Source organism: Motacilla alba, chromosome 2 (genome assembly GCF_015832195.1).
Source record: "Motacilla alba alba isolate MOTALB_02 chromosome 2, Motacilla_alba_V1.0_pri, whole genome shotgun sequence".
Lineage (NCBI taxonomy): Eukaryota > Metazoa > Chordata > Aves > Passeriformes > Motacillidae > Motacilla > Motacilla alba.
Genome location: NC_052017.1, coordinates 133,252,990 through 133,269,253, shown reverse-complemented (window position 1 = coordinate 133,269,253; position 16,264 = coordinate 133,252,990). Strand labels below are relative to the sequence as shown.

Here is a 16,264-nt window from a genome sequence, read left to right as displayed (position 1 = left end):
ATGTGATCTGAATCACTAATAAAAATCTTCAGAAAGGTTGAACGAGTAAGGATTTTGCATAGTTACTGTTGCTATGAGAGACACTTTCCATATTATCCACACATTCCACAAATTATTTCCCTTTCCTTATCACTCACAAACAGGTAATGAGGTGCTAAGAAAATAGCCTCCTCCTCTAAAAGTTTCTGAAAACATATTTGAAAGAGGCCATCAGAATGATGCTTTTCAAAAAGTACTGAGTGTTCAATAAAAAAAATTATAAGTGGAGTGAATGGGACAGAGTCAAACTCTGCAAATGTGTCCAACCAGCATCTGTATCCTCTGAGGCAGAGTTGGAAGCTCCATCTCCCACCTGTCCTTCTCTAAAAGCGAGAAGGTGAAGCTGAAATTTACAGCACCTACTGCATCAAACTCCACCATTTATCTCACAGCTAATATACTGTATACTATACATATAGTATGTTATGTGCTTTGCTAGTATCAGCAACAAATAACCAAAGTAATTTGGGAGCCACTACAAAAAGGAACCACATTCAATTATGCAGAAGAGTAGAAGAAAATATATTCAATGGCCAAATGATAAGATCGCTATTTGGAAAGAAAGTAAAGTATTCTTTGCAGGAAAACCTCTCTACAGTAAATACACCAAATATCAGATAATATCTTCTAAAAAGAATAATATCTTTCTAGAGTATCCCAAATAACATCTTGCAGAGCAGGAAGAGGTTTGCACACTGAAAACAAGAGTACCACAAGTCACAATGTCTGTCTTTCAAACAAGCTTTATGCTTATTTTAGAGGAGAATGTAAGAGGCAACACCCTAACTCTGTTTTTAAACAGTGACTCGATAGCAGGTAGTCCCATGAGGTAAACTCCATAAAACTCTCAGCTTGATTGTAAATAAGCTTATATTTTCAGGTGGATCAATGTTGTCCTTTTCCAGTTTTGAGTCCAATAGCAGATTCACTGTAATGTCTGACTAGCTCTCTCACAGCAGCTCCGTTAGTTTCAGCAGGGTGAGAGATCTCTTGAGGTATGAAATCACCACTTGAACTGATGCTAATGCCACACATTAATTTTATATTGGCAGATACTGTGATACCACAAAAATATGAATTCACATTTAAACGCATATTTCTGACATATTTTAAAGTAATGTTTTTATGGAAGCAAACTGGAATGTATGCAAACAGACTCACTGGAAAGCATATATCACAAAGGTTAGGTACAATTGTATCTACTAAATAGTAGCTGATCACTTTTCATTTAGTTCTTCCTTTCATAACAGGAAGAATGGATTTATTAATCACTTGAAAGAAGCACTATGTTTTAGGTTTCCCCATAAAATCATCTCTATTATACTCTCACTTTATAAATACTGTTTTATATAGCTTTGTGCATTAGTAATAATTCCTGTAATTAGTTATAGCTTATATTTCTACACATTAAATTCTTTGGAATATTCATCTTTTCACATCAATACATTTAGAAGTACTGAATTATTAGTAGTAACTTGGGGGTGCTGGTTGACAAGGAGCTCAACATGCCCCAGCAATGTGCACTTGCAGCTCCAAAAGCCAAAGGTGTCCTGGGCCTCACCACAAGCAGTGTGGCCAGAAGGTCAAGAAAGGTGATTCTGTTACTCTGCTCCACTCTCTGAGACCCCTCCTTGAGTATTGCTTCCCGCTCTGGGACCTGCTGGAGTAAGTCCAAAGGAGAGACACCAAAATGATCACAGGGCTGGAGCACCTATATCTCCTATGGAGACAAGCTGGGAGAGTTGGGGTTGTTCAGCCAGGACAAGAAAAGGCTACAGGGAAATCTTACAGCAACTTCCCAGTACCTACAAGAAGGGAGCCTACAAGAAGGATGGAGAGGGACTTTTGGCATGGGCATGAAGTGATAGAACAAGGCTTTAAACTAAAAGAGGCTTGGCTTAGATACTAGAGAGAATTCTTTACTGGGAGTGTGGTGAGGCATTGGCACAGATTACCCAGAGCAGGGCTGGACACCCCATCCCTGGAAGTATTCAAGGCCAGGCTGGATGGGGCTTTTAGAAACCTGGTCTAGTTTAAGGTGTTTCTGCCTATGGCAAAGGGATTGGAATTAGATGAACTTTAAGGTCCCTTTTAACCCAAACCATTCTGTGATTCTATGACTAAATTAATCCCAGCTAAATTTGAAGCAACTACCCACTGAAACTTTGTCTCTTACAAACAAGATTAGGAACCCATGTGAAAATCAGTCTTTTCCCAGTTATCACTTTGGCATTAGCTACCAGACAATAGTTTTGGAAACTTAGTCAATTAATATGTATTTATTCAGATTTGCTTATCCCAAAAGCTTAATTTCTCTTCCACTGATTTTATATTGGTTAATTCAGAGTACTAATATGGCAAGGTTAAGCTAGCAGAAAATATTTTCTCTGTTAAGAATTCTACTTACCTCATTTACAAGAGACTATGAAGGAGGAAAGAGCTTGTTTCTTTTTTTTTAACAAGTGGAACATGAAATAAACTTTTTTTAAAAATGGACCACTGTAGTGAAGGGAACTTTGGCAATTAGTATCTCCCAAGTGTCCTCATGCTGCATATTATGTACACGTACAAATACTTAGGCATTCTGTCTTAACTACTAAGTGTGTGTAGCTGTAGCAGCACAGCAACACCTTCCACTGATGACAGAGATTGTACCCACAAAAGATGTCTCCTGATGGTTGTCTTCTAAATGAAATGAGCTGTGCTAGCAAGAGCCTGAACAGCAACACTCGCATTAGAAGATACAATGAAAAAAAAAATACTGCATTCCTCATCTCCCCACCAATACTGTACTATAATATTTTCTAGTATGAACTTCTGTCCTTTTCCATAATTTATTTTGCCTGATCAGAAAAATATTTTTATCCAACCTTCTTATTTTTAAATCATGTATTTACTCTTCAGCAGCGCTGCAGTTTTATTTTAATGTCAAATAGAACAAAAGAAGGCCTTTAACATCTACAAAACCAGGTATTAGGTAGGCAGCCCACTGGCTATATCCTCTTGGAGGTATCTAAGCATGATACACCAGCCTTGCACAGCTGAGTAAACACCTCAAATGCATGTCTCTATAGGGTAACATTAACTACTTCATTCACCTTAATAAATTGCTAAAAGTATATCCTGAGGCATCATACTGTGAAGTATAGTCCTACAACCCTTCAGCTGGGTCCTACAAACAACACAGCTGTGATGAAGCCACCTACAAATGGCTGTAGCTCTTGTAGTTGGACAGGGCATTAAGCTGATACAGCCTTACTGCTTTGAATTCAGGTTACCCATACAATTCTCCATTGTTTAATATTCCAGCCCCTTTTTCAGAGTGCTGAAGACCCAGGCACCTTCTTTTTCTCTTTTGAGGGAGTTGCTCAACAAAAAGCACTTCAGAAATAAGTGGCCTGAATTTTTAAGTGCCTGAAGCATCTAAAAAGTCTAATTTTAGGTTTTTATTTTTAAGTGTCTTGGGTGCTGTTTCTAGAGTTCTCCAAAAACCTTCCTCCAACCCACCATACAGACTGTTTTTCCTACACTCTTCTTATTAATCTAGAGGTTCCCACTCAATTTCTTCACACCAGTTCAGCACTGGAGGTGCTGGAGCCTTCCTGCCTGCTGAGCCTGCCATATGGAAGAGCTATTTATCCCCCTCACTGACTCTCCATTTTTTATTTCATTTCAACCAAGCATACAACTTGTTCTCCATTGCCTATTCCTTTCAGCTCTCTTTCTTACCTACTTTCCCCCCCCTCCCCCCACTTTTAAAAAGTGCAACTAGACTCACTAAGTTTGGAAAGCACCTGAAATGTAGTCTGTGGGAAAGATGAAATGCAAAATAAGTAACTTGTTTATAGCTGTCTAAAGTAGGAGCAATGCTGATGAAATTTTAAAATCTCTTGGAATTACCAGACATTCCTTCCTCATTACTCAATTGGCTTTGGAAGGTCTGGGTAAATCTGTGTGCACATAAGGTGGCACAAACAAAAAAATTAAAAATATTCTGATGCTAGAGAGCCTTTAGAAACGAAACCTCTTAGACAATTGCCTGTGCCTACTCACAGTAGCTGCAAGCATACACAAGCTGTTACAATTTCTTCTGCAAAGCATATGTGTGCAAGATAAATGCTCACATCCCTGGATCTGCAAAGCAGAGTCTGATTTATAGAAAGATCTCTGAAGTGCTTCCTGCATAGCCAAATCAAAAAAACCCACATATTTTTAAAATACCTTTGATTTTTTTAATACTTCCCATGAATTGAGAAAGTAAAATTGGTTGTGCATTTCTTACACATAATCGTAAGTTGCATGGCTATTTCATAAAATGGGCAGATATTAACAAATCCAGCTAGGCCCTGAAGTAAGTTTTCATTTAATAGACAATGTGATGCTCACAGTTCCATTTTAAAGCATAAACTGTCTATATGCACAATTCTAAATATAGACATGATACTTTTTTATGTATTTGAACTCAGTTGTCATAGCTATAAAGTACTTTACACATCATGATAATTACTTAAAATAAATTCTTAAAGAGCAAGAGAGTAACACAAAACACATTTAGCACTTGTTAGCTCAAGCTCAGTTACTCACTGCCATAAACACTGTCATTTGCCAATTTGTTCTAGGTTAACATAACAGAATACTAATTTTAAAATAAAAGAAAAAAGTCAGCTGAGAGTATTACTTTTCTAACATATTTTCTCAATCCATTTACTTGATCTTGAACAGAGGTTGCTTTTAGTAGAACAACATGAAAACAAGGACAAAACAAGGTAAACATCTGTGTAATGCACTAGGTCAGCCACAGATCTAGTGTGCTTGTTTATCCTATAAAACAGCCAATTTTACACAAAATATCACAGGAATCTGAGGGGTTTTTCCTATTTTAGAGTAAGGGTCTGTAACAGGTGTGTCAGTACATTCATCCTCAGAAAGTAACAAATGATTTGATTATATTTTAACTATCAGAAATTATTTTTGAGACAAATGACAGAAAATTTCTTTTAAGGCATGAAATAGGTCATAAATTAACATATGCTCTAAAAAGATAATTATTCTTTCAGGTTACCAAAGTCATAGACTCAATATTGGAGCTACTCAGTCAGTACAGTTAACATGTTCATCTGGTGTCAGTACTGTGCTGTCCAAGATTAAACCATTCATTTTCACAGTCATCAGGAACGTGTGCCATCAAACATTTGAGAAGATACAGAGCAACTCTCGTCTCTTTAATTTGTCTGTCAGCAAAAGTCAAACATAGTACACTGTGCAGTAATATTGGCTCTAGCAATTTAATCTTTGTGATTTAGACAAGTCCCACAGACAAGGCTGTATGTATAAGAACAGCAAACCAACACCTCTCCCATCCTGGGTCAGTCCAGATGGCTCCGGACTCTCCCAATACTCTGTACAAGGAAAATGGAAGATGATATTTGGAAAAAACATGCGAGCTTGGCCACTTTCTGTGGTCTGTTCCCCTCATACTTCCCTAGGGTCTGCAACTGCTGTTCACTAACGTCAGCATCTGTTTATGGGCAAGTTGCCCACGACTGCTGTTGTCTGCGGACACACTGTCCATGTTCCAGCATGACAGGCAGAGAGGCAGTGGAGTACCCACCCCTGGAGCCTGTCAAAACTCAGCAAGACTAAGCCTTGGCTGTTCTATCTGGTGCTGGCTGAGGTCCTGCTTTAAGCAGGACACCAGACTATACAACCTTCAGAGGCCTTTTCCAGTCAACAAGTCTGTCAAAAATGTGCTGCACAATATCCAAACAAATTATTCAAATGTATGAACAACATTCTAGTACTCCGGCACAGAGGTTACATCCTGAGCAGCTAGGGCTCAGACCCCGTGATCGCTCGAAGCACATATAGATTGGATTTTGCAAGATAAAGACTCCCTGAAGAGTCCCAAAGAAATTGCAGTGAGTCAAATTTAACAAGTAGATAAACACAAATCTTAATCTGTAGTTCCATATGCAGACTGTGTTTTGGGTGCTCACAGAATAATATTCAACTATGGTCAAATTGGCAATAATACATTTTAATATTAGATTAATTAATTACATTTATAACTGATTTTGATGATGTGGTGGATTTCTACTTTCATTATTACTCTTATGAAACCCACCCCACACTCCAAATCCTGCTTCACATATAAAGTAATCTTGGCTTATCTTTGCTATTCCTGTAAGATCATTTGAAGAAAATAGGAGAAAAAAAAAAACACAGAGCAAAATTTTTGGGCATCACAAAAAGCAAACACATACAGTCAGTCACCACTTAAAATACAGACTTCATTATTAAAATGGGTAGATTGCTAACACTGTTTCCTTCTTTAAAGGCAACATAACTTACAATGACAGCCAGTTTCAAGGGATCAGACACAACACAGTGAAAGATGTCTAAGGAAACACATTTTTCTTGATCTTTTAGACAAGTGAAAGACATGTAAATAGTTCCCTTGGAGCAGAAGAAACAATCACATTATACTGCAATAATTCAACAGCTCACAAACTATTGCCAAGCAACAGGACAAGAGGCAATGAGCAGAAATTGATGCATGGGAAGTTCCACCTGAATATGAGGAAGAACTTCTTTACTGTGCAAGTGACCATGCGCTAGAAGAGGTTGTCCAGAGACATTGTGGAGTCCCCCTCACTGGAGATATTCAAGAGCCATCTGGACACAATCTTGTGCTCTGGGATGAGCCTGCTTGAGCAGGGAGATCAGACAAGATGACCACTGTGGTCCCTTCCAACCTTGCCAAAAGGAGTCAAGCACAATCTCAGAATTATTTATGGGGAAGCAGGCTGCAAAACATATTCCAGAGTGCCTAAGATGGTTTTAAAGACCCATGCAGCTGCTGACATTCCAGATGAAAATGCAGAAAACCAAAATACTCAGTGAAAGATAATGATAAGCCCCATAAAAAATTCTTCACAGTCAGTATGCCTCCTCCCTCTCCAAAATGGAAATCCTTCCTAATCAGGAACCTTCTAAACAATCTCTGTTGAAATTCCAATGCAATCCATTGTAAGAATTACATTTTCCCAAAAGCATTCCTTTCAAAATTGCTTTTATGCCTTATTCAAGACTTCTTCTTATGGAACAAAACAAAACAAAACAAAAAAAAAAAGGAAAAAAAGTAACAGAGAGTGAAAGAGTTCTGGTAAATAAAGCAGGTTAATTCTTTAGAGCAATTTGACATCAGCATTAAGATATGATAGCTTATTGCTCACTGTGAGCATCTGTAAACTTAGTAGCCAGCCGCGACTAAGCAAAAGAAATAAACCACAAATAAACGAACAGTCCCTGCTTTCATAAAAAGCGTATTTGATTTTCTTCTGTGACAGAAAACTCACCAATGGTGTAGTATCTCTTCAGGTCACTCCTCCGTGGGTTGCGCCTTTGTGTGTTTGTGGTGTTGTCCTGTTCCTCCTCGGAAGCTGCTGTCTGGGGGGCAGGGAAAGGTTTGCTGGGCTGAGGTGTTTGAGCTTCCGCTGCCACTGGGTTGCATCCTGGCCCACTAATATCCACCGACTGGGACTTTTTCTTTAATCTAAAGGCAATTTAAGACAGTAAAGTATTACTAATCATCATTCTATACCTAGATTATGTGTAGAATAACAGTGATATTCTACTGCTCATTGTACAATAATTCATGCATGTCACAGCCGAACAGGGAACAGCAGTGATAAATTAGGCCTTGCATTAATTTCCCCTTTCAGGTTCTACTAAATCAGTTACAGCACATCCATCTCCCATGTAGCTGCAAATAGTAAACTGCCCTCAGATCAGCCTGCAGAGCTGCTCGAAGGATCAGTCCCTAATCTATTTCCAAGCTGAGCTGCCCACCAATATCCTGTCGTTAAGTTGCTTGGCTTAAGTTTCTACAGATGAGGGGAGTACAAAGAAATTAAATAATTTGCACAAAGTTGCTGAAAGCCTTGAGAGAAAAGAATTGATGTATGATCTTCTGAATTCAGATGTAGCTCTACAACTGCATTTCCCATTCTGCAATATTTTTAACACATTGTTTCTCAAGAATCCCACTAACCTCAAGTATCATTTTTGCACAGCAATAGTAGTCAACAAAGAAAAAGAAATTATCTTTTCTGCAGAAGAAATTAGTGTTCAGCTCATTACTGGCAGACAGGTACCGTATGAATTATTAACCACTATTCTCTGGGCCCAACCATTGAAATAATTTTTTTCCCTTCTAGCTGCACACACATCCAGACATAACATCACAATTTGTGCACAAGTATATTCAGAGACATTGTCAAAATCCTTTTGAAAGTGCAGACAAATGACATTATCACTCTCAACTTCTCCTCAGATCTAGACATTTTATCAAAGTTTTGAGGGAAAGACTTAACTACCGCTCAAACCCTACTTTGGAGTGGGGTAAGTACACCCCTGTCACTGATTCACCATAGTTCTGATATCTCTAGCAACGTAAAGTAGAGGTTACTATGCTGCTAAAGTTATTGAATAGAGACAAATGACCTGTTACTATGAAGTTCACAGCATACACATTGGATTTTGTCAATACTTTTCTTAAATTACGTCTCTATAAATGTATATAGCTGACTACATGATTTGATCCTGGAAATAAAAGAGGTTTATGACATTGCAGTGAGATATTGATTTGAGAGGAAGGGATCATAACAACTCTGAAATTTTGAAGCGAGTGAAGCAAAATGATAAAATTCTGCAATGCTAGAGGATAATTTTATTAGGCTAACAATTTAATGCTAATCATCCCCCTCTTAACTCCGCACTTCCTTATGTTTCAAACATTTTCTCCATGTATTGGCTGCAATTAAACAGCACAGACTACTCCACTGAGAATGGCATCTGCTAGTTTAAGATATTAACTGATTAAATATTGTCATAATAATAACAACTGCTCTAAATAGGTTGGAAAATACACAGGTAGTGATCAGCCTCTGGAAGTTATGTATCAATTTGTATGTAGAATATTATGAATTACACTATGAGGGCAAAATAACTATACTCATACAGAGTATTGCTTAGTCAAGGGAAAGGACAAGAAGTTAGAAAATTGGCAGTTAGAAATTAACTTCTCTATGCCATCCAATAAGACTACTTTCACTAGAACCTTTTTCTAGACTAGTTCAGGGTGTCTTGCATTTGAAGTAGTGGTTCTCAGCTCCAATTGCTCCACACAAACAGGTTGGGTTGACAGGGACATTTATCACTCCGACAAATAGGAAAGGCTGTACTACATCATCTAGACAAATATCTCCAACAATTCCATCAATGGATATCTTTCCAGCCTCTAGTACATTCTGGTTTATGGGTTTTCCAAGTTAGATGCTGCACCTTTGGAGTTATATTTCTTGGTTTGTCCTTTATTACCCCAGAGCGTATTTAAAGTTCTGAGGTAGGCAGCATCCAGCCTTGACAGTTTCTGGTTTAACTCTGCACTGTGTTCAGACAGAAACACCAGCAGCTTATTTTAATGACTTATAAGAGTGACATTATGAGAAACAATGAACAACTACTGCTCCACATAAACCAGCTGCTTACATTTGCTCTTGCTGTTCAAAGAGCCCTAGAGACATGGGATAAAACTATCACTGTGACAAAACTATCCTTACTTGAAGGGTCTTGGTCAGTAGATCCACATATGGAGTCAGTGGAGACACAGCTTGGGATAAACTAACAGTGCTATGAGCACTGATACATATAAAATCAAGAATGGGCAGGGAATCCTCTGAGTAAACATTGTGTGAGAAGAAAGCTCTTTTGCTTGAAATTATGTTCTTGAAACTGAGATCTTGTTTTTAACATTTCCAGCTTTAAGCCTACAGCTGGTCAAATACATTTACCTAAAATGAAGGCTGGAATATTTCAATTGAATTACTGAAATTATTGGACTATTGAATTTGAATTATTAACAGTGAAATGGTGTTTCATCATAATGTTATTCTGCTACATTGTTGAATATACTATCTCTCAGGTGATATAAAAATTCTTTGCAATTCCTTACCACTTGAAACCTTAAAGATTTAAAGGATGACTTTTGAGAAGAAAATCACCAGTTTTTGAGAAGTAATGCTCTACTTCAGACCACAGCTTTCACTGTGATTGCAAGGAATTGGTTCTGTGCTGAGCAAAATAGCTGTGGGCAAAGAGGCTGCAAAGCGTTCAGCACCTCTCCATAATCCTGAGGCCTCCAGATCAATGAGGGAACATATGTCCTGCATTATGCAAGTCTATGTTCTGCCCCAAAGGAAGACAGCAGGTGAGTGGAAATAAATTTTACAAATTGAAAAATACTGTTATGATTTATACTTTCAGCTGTGTTATGAACACATTCTTCACCACCAAGGCTGTCTGAAGGACAGTCCAATTAATAAAGCTGTCTGGAGGTAGCTAATAAAATAGCTTGCTGCACTGTGGGGAGCACCAGATTGTTATTACAAATACACTGTCTATTCTTCTAGCATCACATAGGAATAAAGGGATAATACCTGTCATCTGCACAGTAAAATTTTCATTTGCAGGCCTTTTTGAAGTGACTTATGATTAATAAATGACTTGGTTGAAATGCCTGTAGCAAATTAATGTCGAAAAATTATCTATTCTTGCAATTGAGAATAATTTAAAAGTGAGACTTCCAAAGAAATAAGTACTAAAATTAACAAAGCAGGACCATGAGAGCCAAGCAAGTGCATGTAATATTGTCAAACTGTTCTTGAGAGACCATGGTGACAGTGCTTTTCCTGGCAGGAAAGACACAGGGTCTGAATTAATCCAGACTGCAATAACAGGGTCAGATGAGCAGGACACAGGTTCAAGCAAGGACACAATTTTATGGCAATGACTTGACAAAAAACAAGCAGTTTACTCTAATGCATCTTCCTTCAGCCCACCTTAATTGTATATTGATACAGCCATGGCTAGCAAATAGTTTGAAAAAGACACTGCAGTCTTTGAACTGTATCTTCAGTAGACCACATGTCTTGAAAGTAAGTCTGAGTTCTGCATGCAATTTGAAGCCAAGAGAATGAATTCTCCATAAGCCTGACCCTTCTCCAACACCTTGCTCTATTACTAGCTTCATGTTGCACTTGGTTTTGGGTTTTCTGCTGTGTTTTTTATATATATTACAGCTGCACAGTTGGCTGAAATGATTTATTCTTCGTCAGAAAGGAATCTGAACATGAAATGCCTTGGGATCACATTCCTCATTCTTCCTTTGTTTCAGGCTGCCTGCTTGTAGAAAAATAAATAAAAGTTATAAGAAATATTGTGGCAAAACGTTTTTATCTTTTATTCTATGTATTTTGTAGCAGCCTTCCCCTAACTTTTTAACAGTGGGCAACACAGGTCTTTCAATATTGCCTGGTGTGACACAAAATGCTGCTGCTGCTGCAGCTTCCCAGCCGACAGCCAGATAACAATGGCTGCAAAGACAGCGCTGCACTGGTGGGGCTGGGAAATTCTTGTCTGACAGCAAGGACAAAGTCCTAACTTGATGGAGATCTGAAGTAGAAGGGGCAAAACTTTCCTTTTCTGCAACTATGCTTAAACCATAGGAACTCTAAGGGAGAGAAAACCATGCAACAAAACTAAGAAAATCTGTCCTTTGGGACATGTGGAAACCTGAGCTGGTTACTGCTGCTGTCTTCAGGCTACTGGTAGTTTCTGTGAATTTTGGTTGTGCTCTCCTTGCAATGTTAGGAGAGACAGGCATGTTCCTAGAAAAAGTGGCTTTTTCAGAGGAGAAACTTACATGGAATAACTCTGAAGGACCAGCTGTTGACAAGTAATCAAGACAACACATCCTAGGGCCAAAGCTGGCGTTACTCAGCTGCTGGTGACCAGGTCTGAGTTTGCTTGGAACACAGCTGAGCAGCACCTTGGTTTTACACAACCCTGTTCAAACACACCTTTGATGCACCTGTTTGTGTAGTTCAATTGCACTATTGCTAATAAGCCATAAACTCCCATTTTCTCCATTTCTATCTCACTGTATTTTCCTAGGACATAATGCTGCTCATCCCAGTAACTCCAGCTGTTGAAAACCTTCTACACAGCCTTGGTACCTCTAATCTACTGAACAGAGGCACAAAACCCAAATCTGCCTCTCAGCACCCTCTGGTTACTAATCACTGAGGGTTTGCTCATTCAGCTAACCCAGGAGGAATGGGCATCTCCATGTGGGATATGACATCCCTGTAGGAAGATACACTGGCTAGCTGTTGAACTTCCACTTCATTTCTCTGTCCTTCCTCTCCATACAACCACAAGGTTTTCTACTGCATCTTAGAAACCGCCTGACAGATGCTTTTACCTCCTCCTGCCCAGCTGGCACCCTGAGCTCCCCAGCAGCACTTCCCAGGAATGGGTCACTTTGAACAGTTTCTTACCAGTTCCCTCAAAAAAAAGTCATCATGTGCTTGGTAGGCCATACATATAGGAAGTCCTGGGCCTAGTGAATTACCCAGAAACTCTGCTTTAGAATTTATGAGCATTAGGATTTCATTCCTGGCATTCACTGTCACAAACCTATTCCATTCCTAACAAAATCCATGCATTTTTTTAATATTACAATGTCAAACTGAATTTTTTGTAAAGCAGGATGACAAAAAAAAAATTAAGGCACTATTTTCTAAAGAGATCTTGAAAGCACCTAAAACTTTCATGGCTAGCAGTCCAGACTGAAACAAAAGGGAAAAAAAAAAAAAAAAGAAGAAACCATTTATGGTGAAAACAAACAGCCAAAAGAAGCATCTCAGGAGCTGGGAATCTCAATTACAGTCTTTGCAATTAAGTCTTTGCAATTTCTAAGTAAAAATCCCTTACTGCAAGAAAGATTTGGAGGAAAGCCTAGTTTATTCTTATCTACTGAGTACAAAAAACCCCTCTCTGCGCCCCTTGTGACTATTGCAGAGATTTTACTACACAGTTAATAGGAGAAGCAAAACCTTTCATTAGAAGAGTGATGTTTACTCTTCAGAGATGCATTTAGGAATTTTGAATGCTCAGAAGAGCTGGTTATGAATTTGATTTTTTCGTAGCAAGAAATGTGATTCAAGCTGATGTTGACAGCCAGTTTTTTTGTTTTGGTTTGGTTTTTTGTTTGTTTTTTTTTGTTGTTGTTGTTGTTTGTTTGTTTTTGGGGTTTTTTTGGTTTTTTTTTGCTTTAATACTCTTGAAAATCACCTGGTTATGGCTCCGATCACCCCCTCCCAAAAAGAAGATAGCAGAATTAGACTGGCACAGAAGAAAACACCTGTGCTGATGACGAGTTGGTTCCTCATGGTGCAAGGCGAAACAGACTTTAGGAAGGAATTACCAGCAGGGAAAGAGCCCAGGGATCTCTACAGCCATCAGCACTCAGAAAGGGGGAGGCAAATGGTTTTACACCGATGGAAATTGCAGAAGAACTAAAAGGAAGGCAAGCAACATGTTTGGAGCAAACACAGCTAAGTACTTCTTTGAATGGTATATATAATTGCATGACAGAAATAATTGTGCAGACCAGGAGTATCACTTGGTACAGAAAAGAAAGACACGAGTCAGGCAGAAAGCATCCATTAGAGGCTATGAAGCATGCAGGTACTTCAGCTAACAATCTCCCTGAGCCAGGGATTGCTGGAAGGTGGAGTTTTTTCTCAGGGAAACAGCCACTCAGTGCATGCTCCATCTTTTGTTATTATCACTAATTATCCACTACCAAGTACTGCAGGCAACCGAGTGCAACAAACCTGCAATTCAAATCTGAATTGGCCATTATGAATTGCAGAGGAAAAGAAACCAAACACCGCAAAGCAAACTAGAATATAGGACGGCGCTAAATCAATGTCTCACAGTGAACAAACAAAAACCTGCAGAAAAGCCCTTCAGTCTGTTCTTTAATGTGTGATCATGCAGCAGAGTTTTCAGAAAATGCAAGCAGCATATGCGATCATTTGACGGCGCAGAGCAAACACAACGTGATCTTCACATGGGTGGCGATGGGAAAGGATTAGGATTGAATTCACACCTACTCAGCCCACAAAACAATTCAAAGTGGCAGGTACGTATTAACAATGTAACATTGAGCCCAGCTTCAGCAAAGAAACCATTGCAGGCATAAGAGCTATGTGAAAAAAAGGCATTTCAATATTGTATTTTGTTTTATACTCTCAGCATTATATATTTGAACAAGTAGAGGAAGCATACAAAACACCTTTTTTTTTCCTTTAAACACATTACTAAAAATTACCATGCAAAGACACAGCAATTGTTAATTGTCAGAGAAGCAGAAAGCAAACCAAAACCACCTATTTTTGTGGCCACAGCACATGCAGGAAAATTGCCACCATCCCTCACTCTATAACAAAGGACAATGTTGAACCAGAAGTTTTGACCAGGCTTCAGGGAGAAGATGAATAGTATCTAAATAACTGACAAATAGCTTTTTTTGCTGTGTGGAAAAGGCAACCCACACCCTTTTAACAAGATTTATAGACAAAGTTGGAGCCTCATGGGTTTCAAGGGCACATCACAGAATAAAGAGTTACAAAAATGAACACAAACCTCGTGATTATTCCCGGGAGCATGACAGCACTGCTACAGGAAAAGCCTTGGAGGATCATTTACAGAAGACATAGAGATTGGTGGCTGCCAGGTTAGATCCATGAACTCCAAGCGGGAGAATCCAGAATCCACTTGTGGTTCAAGTGTGACAAGGCATTCTCACTGCCTGGGAGAGAAGCGTTAGTGAGTCCATGGGCAAAGGAGTCGGAGCACTCTCCACACCACACATGGTCCTGAAGATGTACATCCAGGAGGATGAGGCATGGCAGGAGCAGGGAAGGAGGTGATGATGATGATGATGATGGAGAGGAAAATGGCAGCAATCACACTAAATACATAATTCAACTCCAACAGTCATAGCATATACAATTCATTCTTCTTTTCCTGCCTAAGCCTGTGCAAGGATTAACAGCTCAAGAACATATGGCTTCTCCATGGCTGTAAAATATTTTACAGCTGCTTTACATGGCGGAAATAATATGCTCTGCTACTAAGGTTTGTATTTTGTCAGGGATGAGAATTTCTTGATCTTTCAGAATTTTGAGAAAGTGGGTTGCAATGCTGTACTATTTGCTGACAGATATCTTGATTCTGGACATGTTTTAGAAGAGATGTGTAAAGTAAATTACTATTTTGAATCTCACTATTTTGTTAATAGCTGCTATACTGTTATTTAAATAACTCCCACTAGTTCCATTTTCACAAAAGCTCTTCCAGTGCATTATGCAAATCTACTTCAGTGCAATTTTCATGGGTCTTGAAATTTCCAGCTCTGTCATATTCAGCACAGAAAAATTTTGCATAATGGTTTAAAAGGGATAATGATTTCTATTTCATTCTTGTTTGTCTCAAATGCTGCAGGATCGTATCTATTGCAGCTTTATTTATAAGGATGGAATCAAAGTGTCCAGACTATTTTAAGGCTGTATCTCTAAGGAAAGTCTTTACTTCACCTGGTTAGAAGTTTCTGAAATTGCTTTTTTACAGGCTATGCAACCAGCACCCAGAGCCTATTCCCCTGAAAATTACAGTGAGATTGTCACACATCCTGTACTGTGGAGGATCACATTCTACACTACCATCTTCCCTCCCACACACTGAATTGAGAGTTTTCAAGGGCCAGTGTATCCTGTGGCCTGGGAGCTCCATGGTATACTCTTGGACATACAGAATACCTTGTTTATAGTGAAGCCATAAAAATTTGTCACATTTTTTCCATGTAATTAACTTTGTCATAGTATCAATTACTTTCTGAGCTAGCTGCAAGTAATTTATACATCAACAAAGCTGTTTTAGCCACGGACTTTAATTCAGGCAATTGCATTTACATTTCTGATTCCAGCCCTATGCCTGACTGTTTTCTGAGTTGTTTACAAGTCAGCTGCAATATCCCTGGGCACTTAATGTTCCTGAGACTGCTGTGCTATATGCAATCATAACATGCATACATTTAGGTAGTCAAATTTGGAAGCAAAAGGGCCTTTTAACTTCTCAAAGAGATGGTAGAGCAGGTTGAAAGTTACAATGCTCTTACAATACCACAGGTTTGTGTGTTCTAGTTCTACCATTTCAACAAATAATCATCAGCACAGCAGGCAACCATAGCTCAGGTTCAAATAACATGCTGGGGATATGCTTGTCACAAGATATGGAAAGGCAAATCTGCACA

At 38.8% G+C, this 16,264-nt stretch overlaps 1 protein-coding gene across 7 annotated transcripts in view; it reads right to left on the bottom strand.

Annotated features, from left to right (window-relative positions):
- The window catches only part of OXR1 (oxidation resistance 1), a 259,358-nt gene that overhangs the window by 124,380 nt on the left and 118,714 nt on the right, over positions 1-16,264 (bottom strand). For 5 of the 7 annotated variants that reach the window (XM_038127446.1, XM_038127438.1, XM_038127444.1 and 2 more), the window contains exon 3: positions 7,398-7,594. In XM_038127446.1, the coding sequence (XP_037983374.1) occupies positions 7,398-7,594 (197 nt within the window). Of the gene's footprint in view, positions 1-7,397; positions 7,595-14,595; positions 14,762-16,264 lie in introns of all 7 variants that reach the window. The other 2 variants (XM_038127439.1, XM_038127441.1) reach the window with 2 other exon arrangements.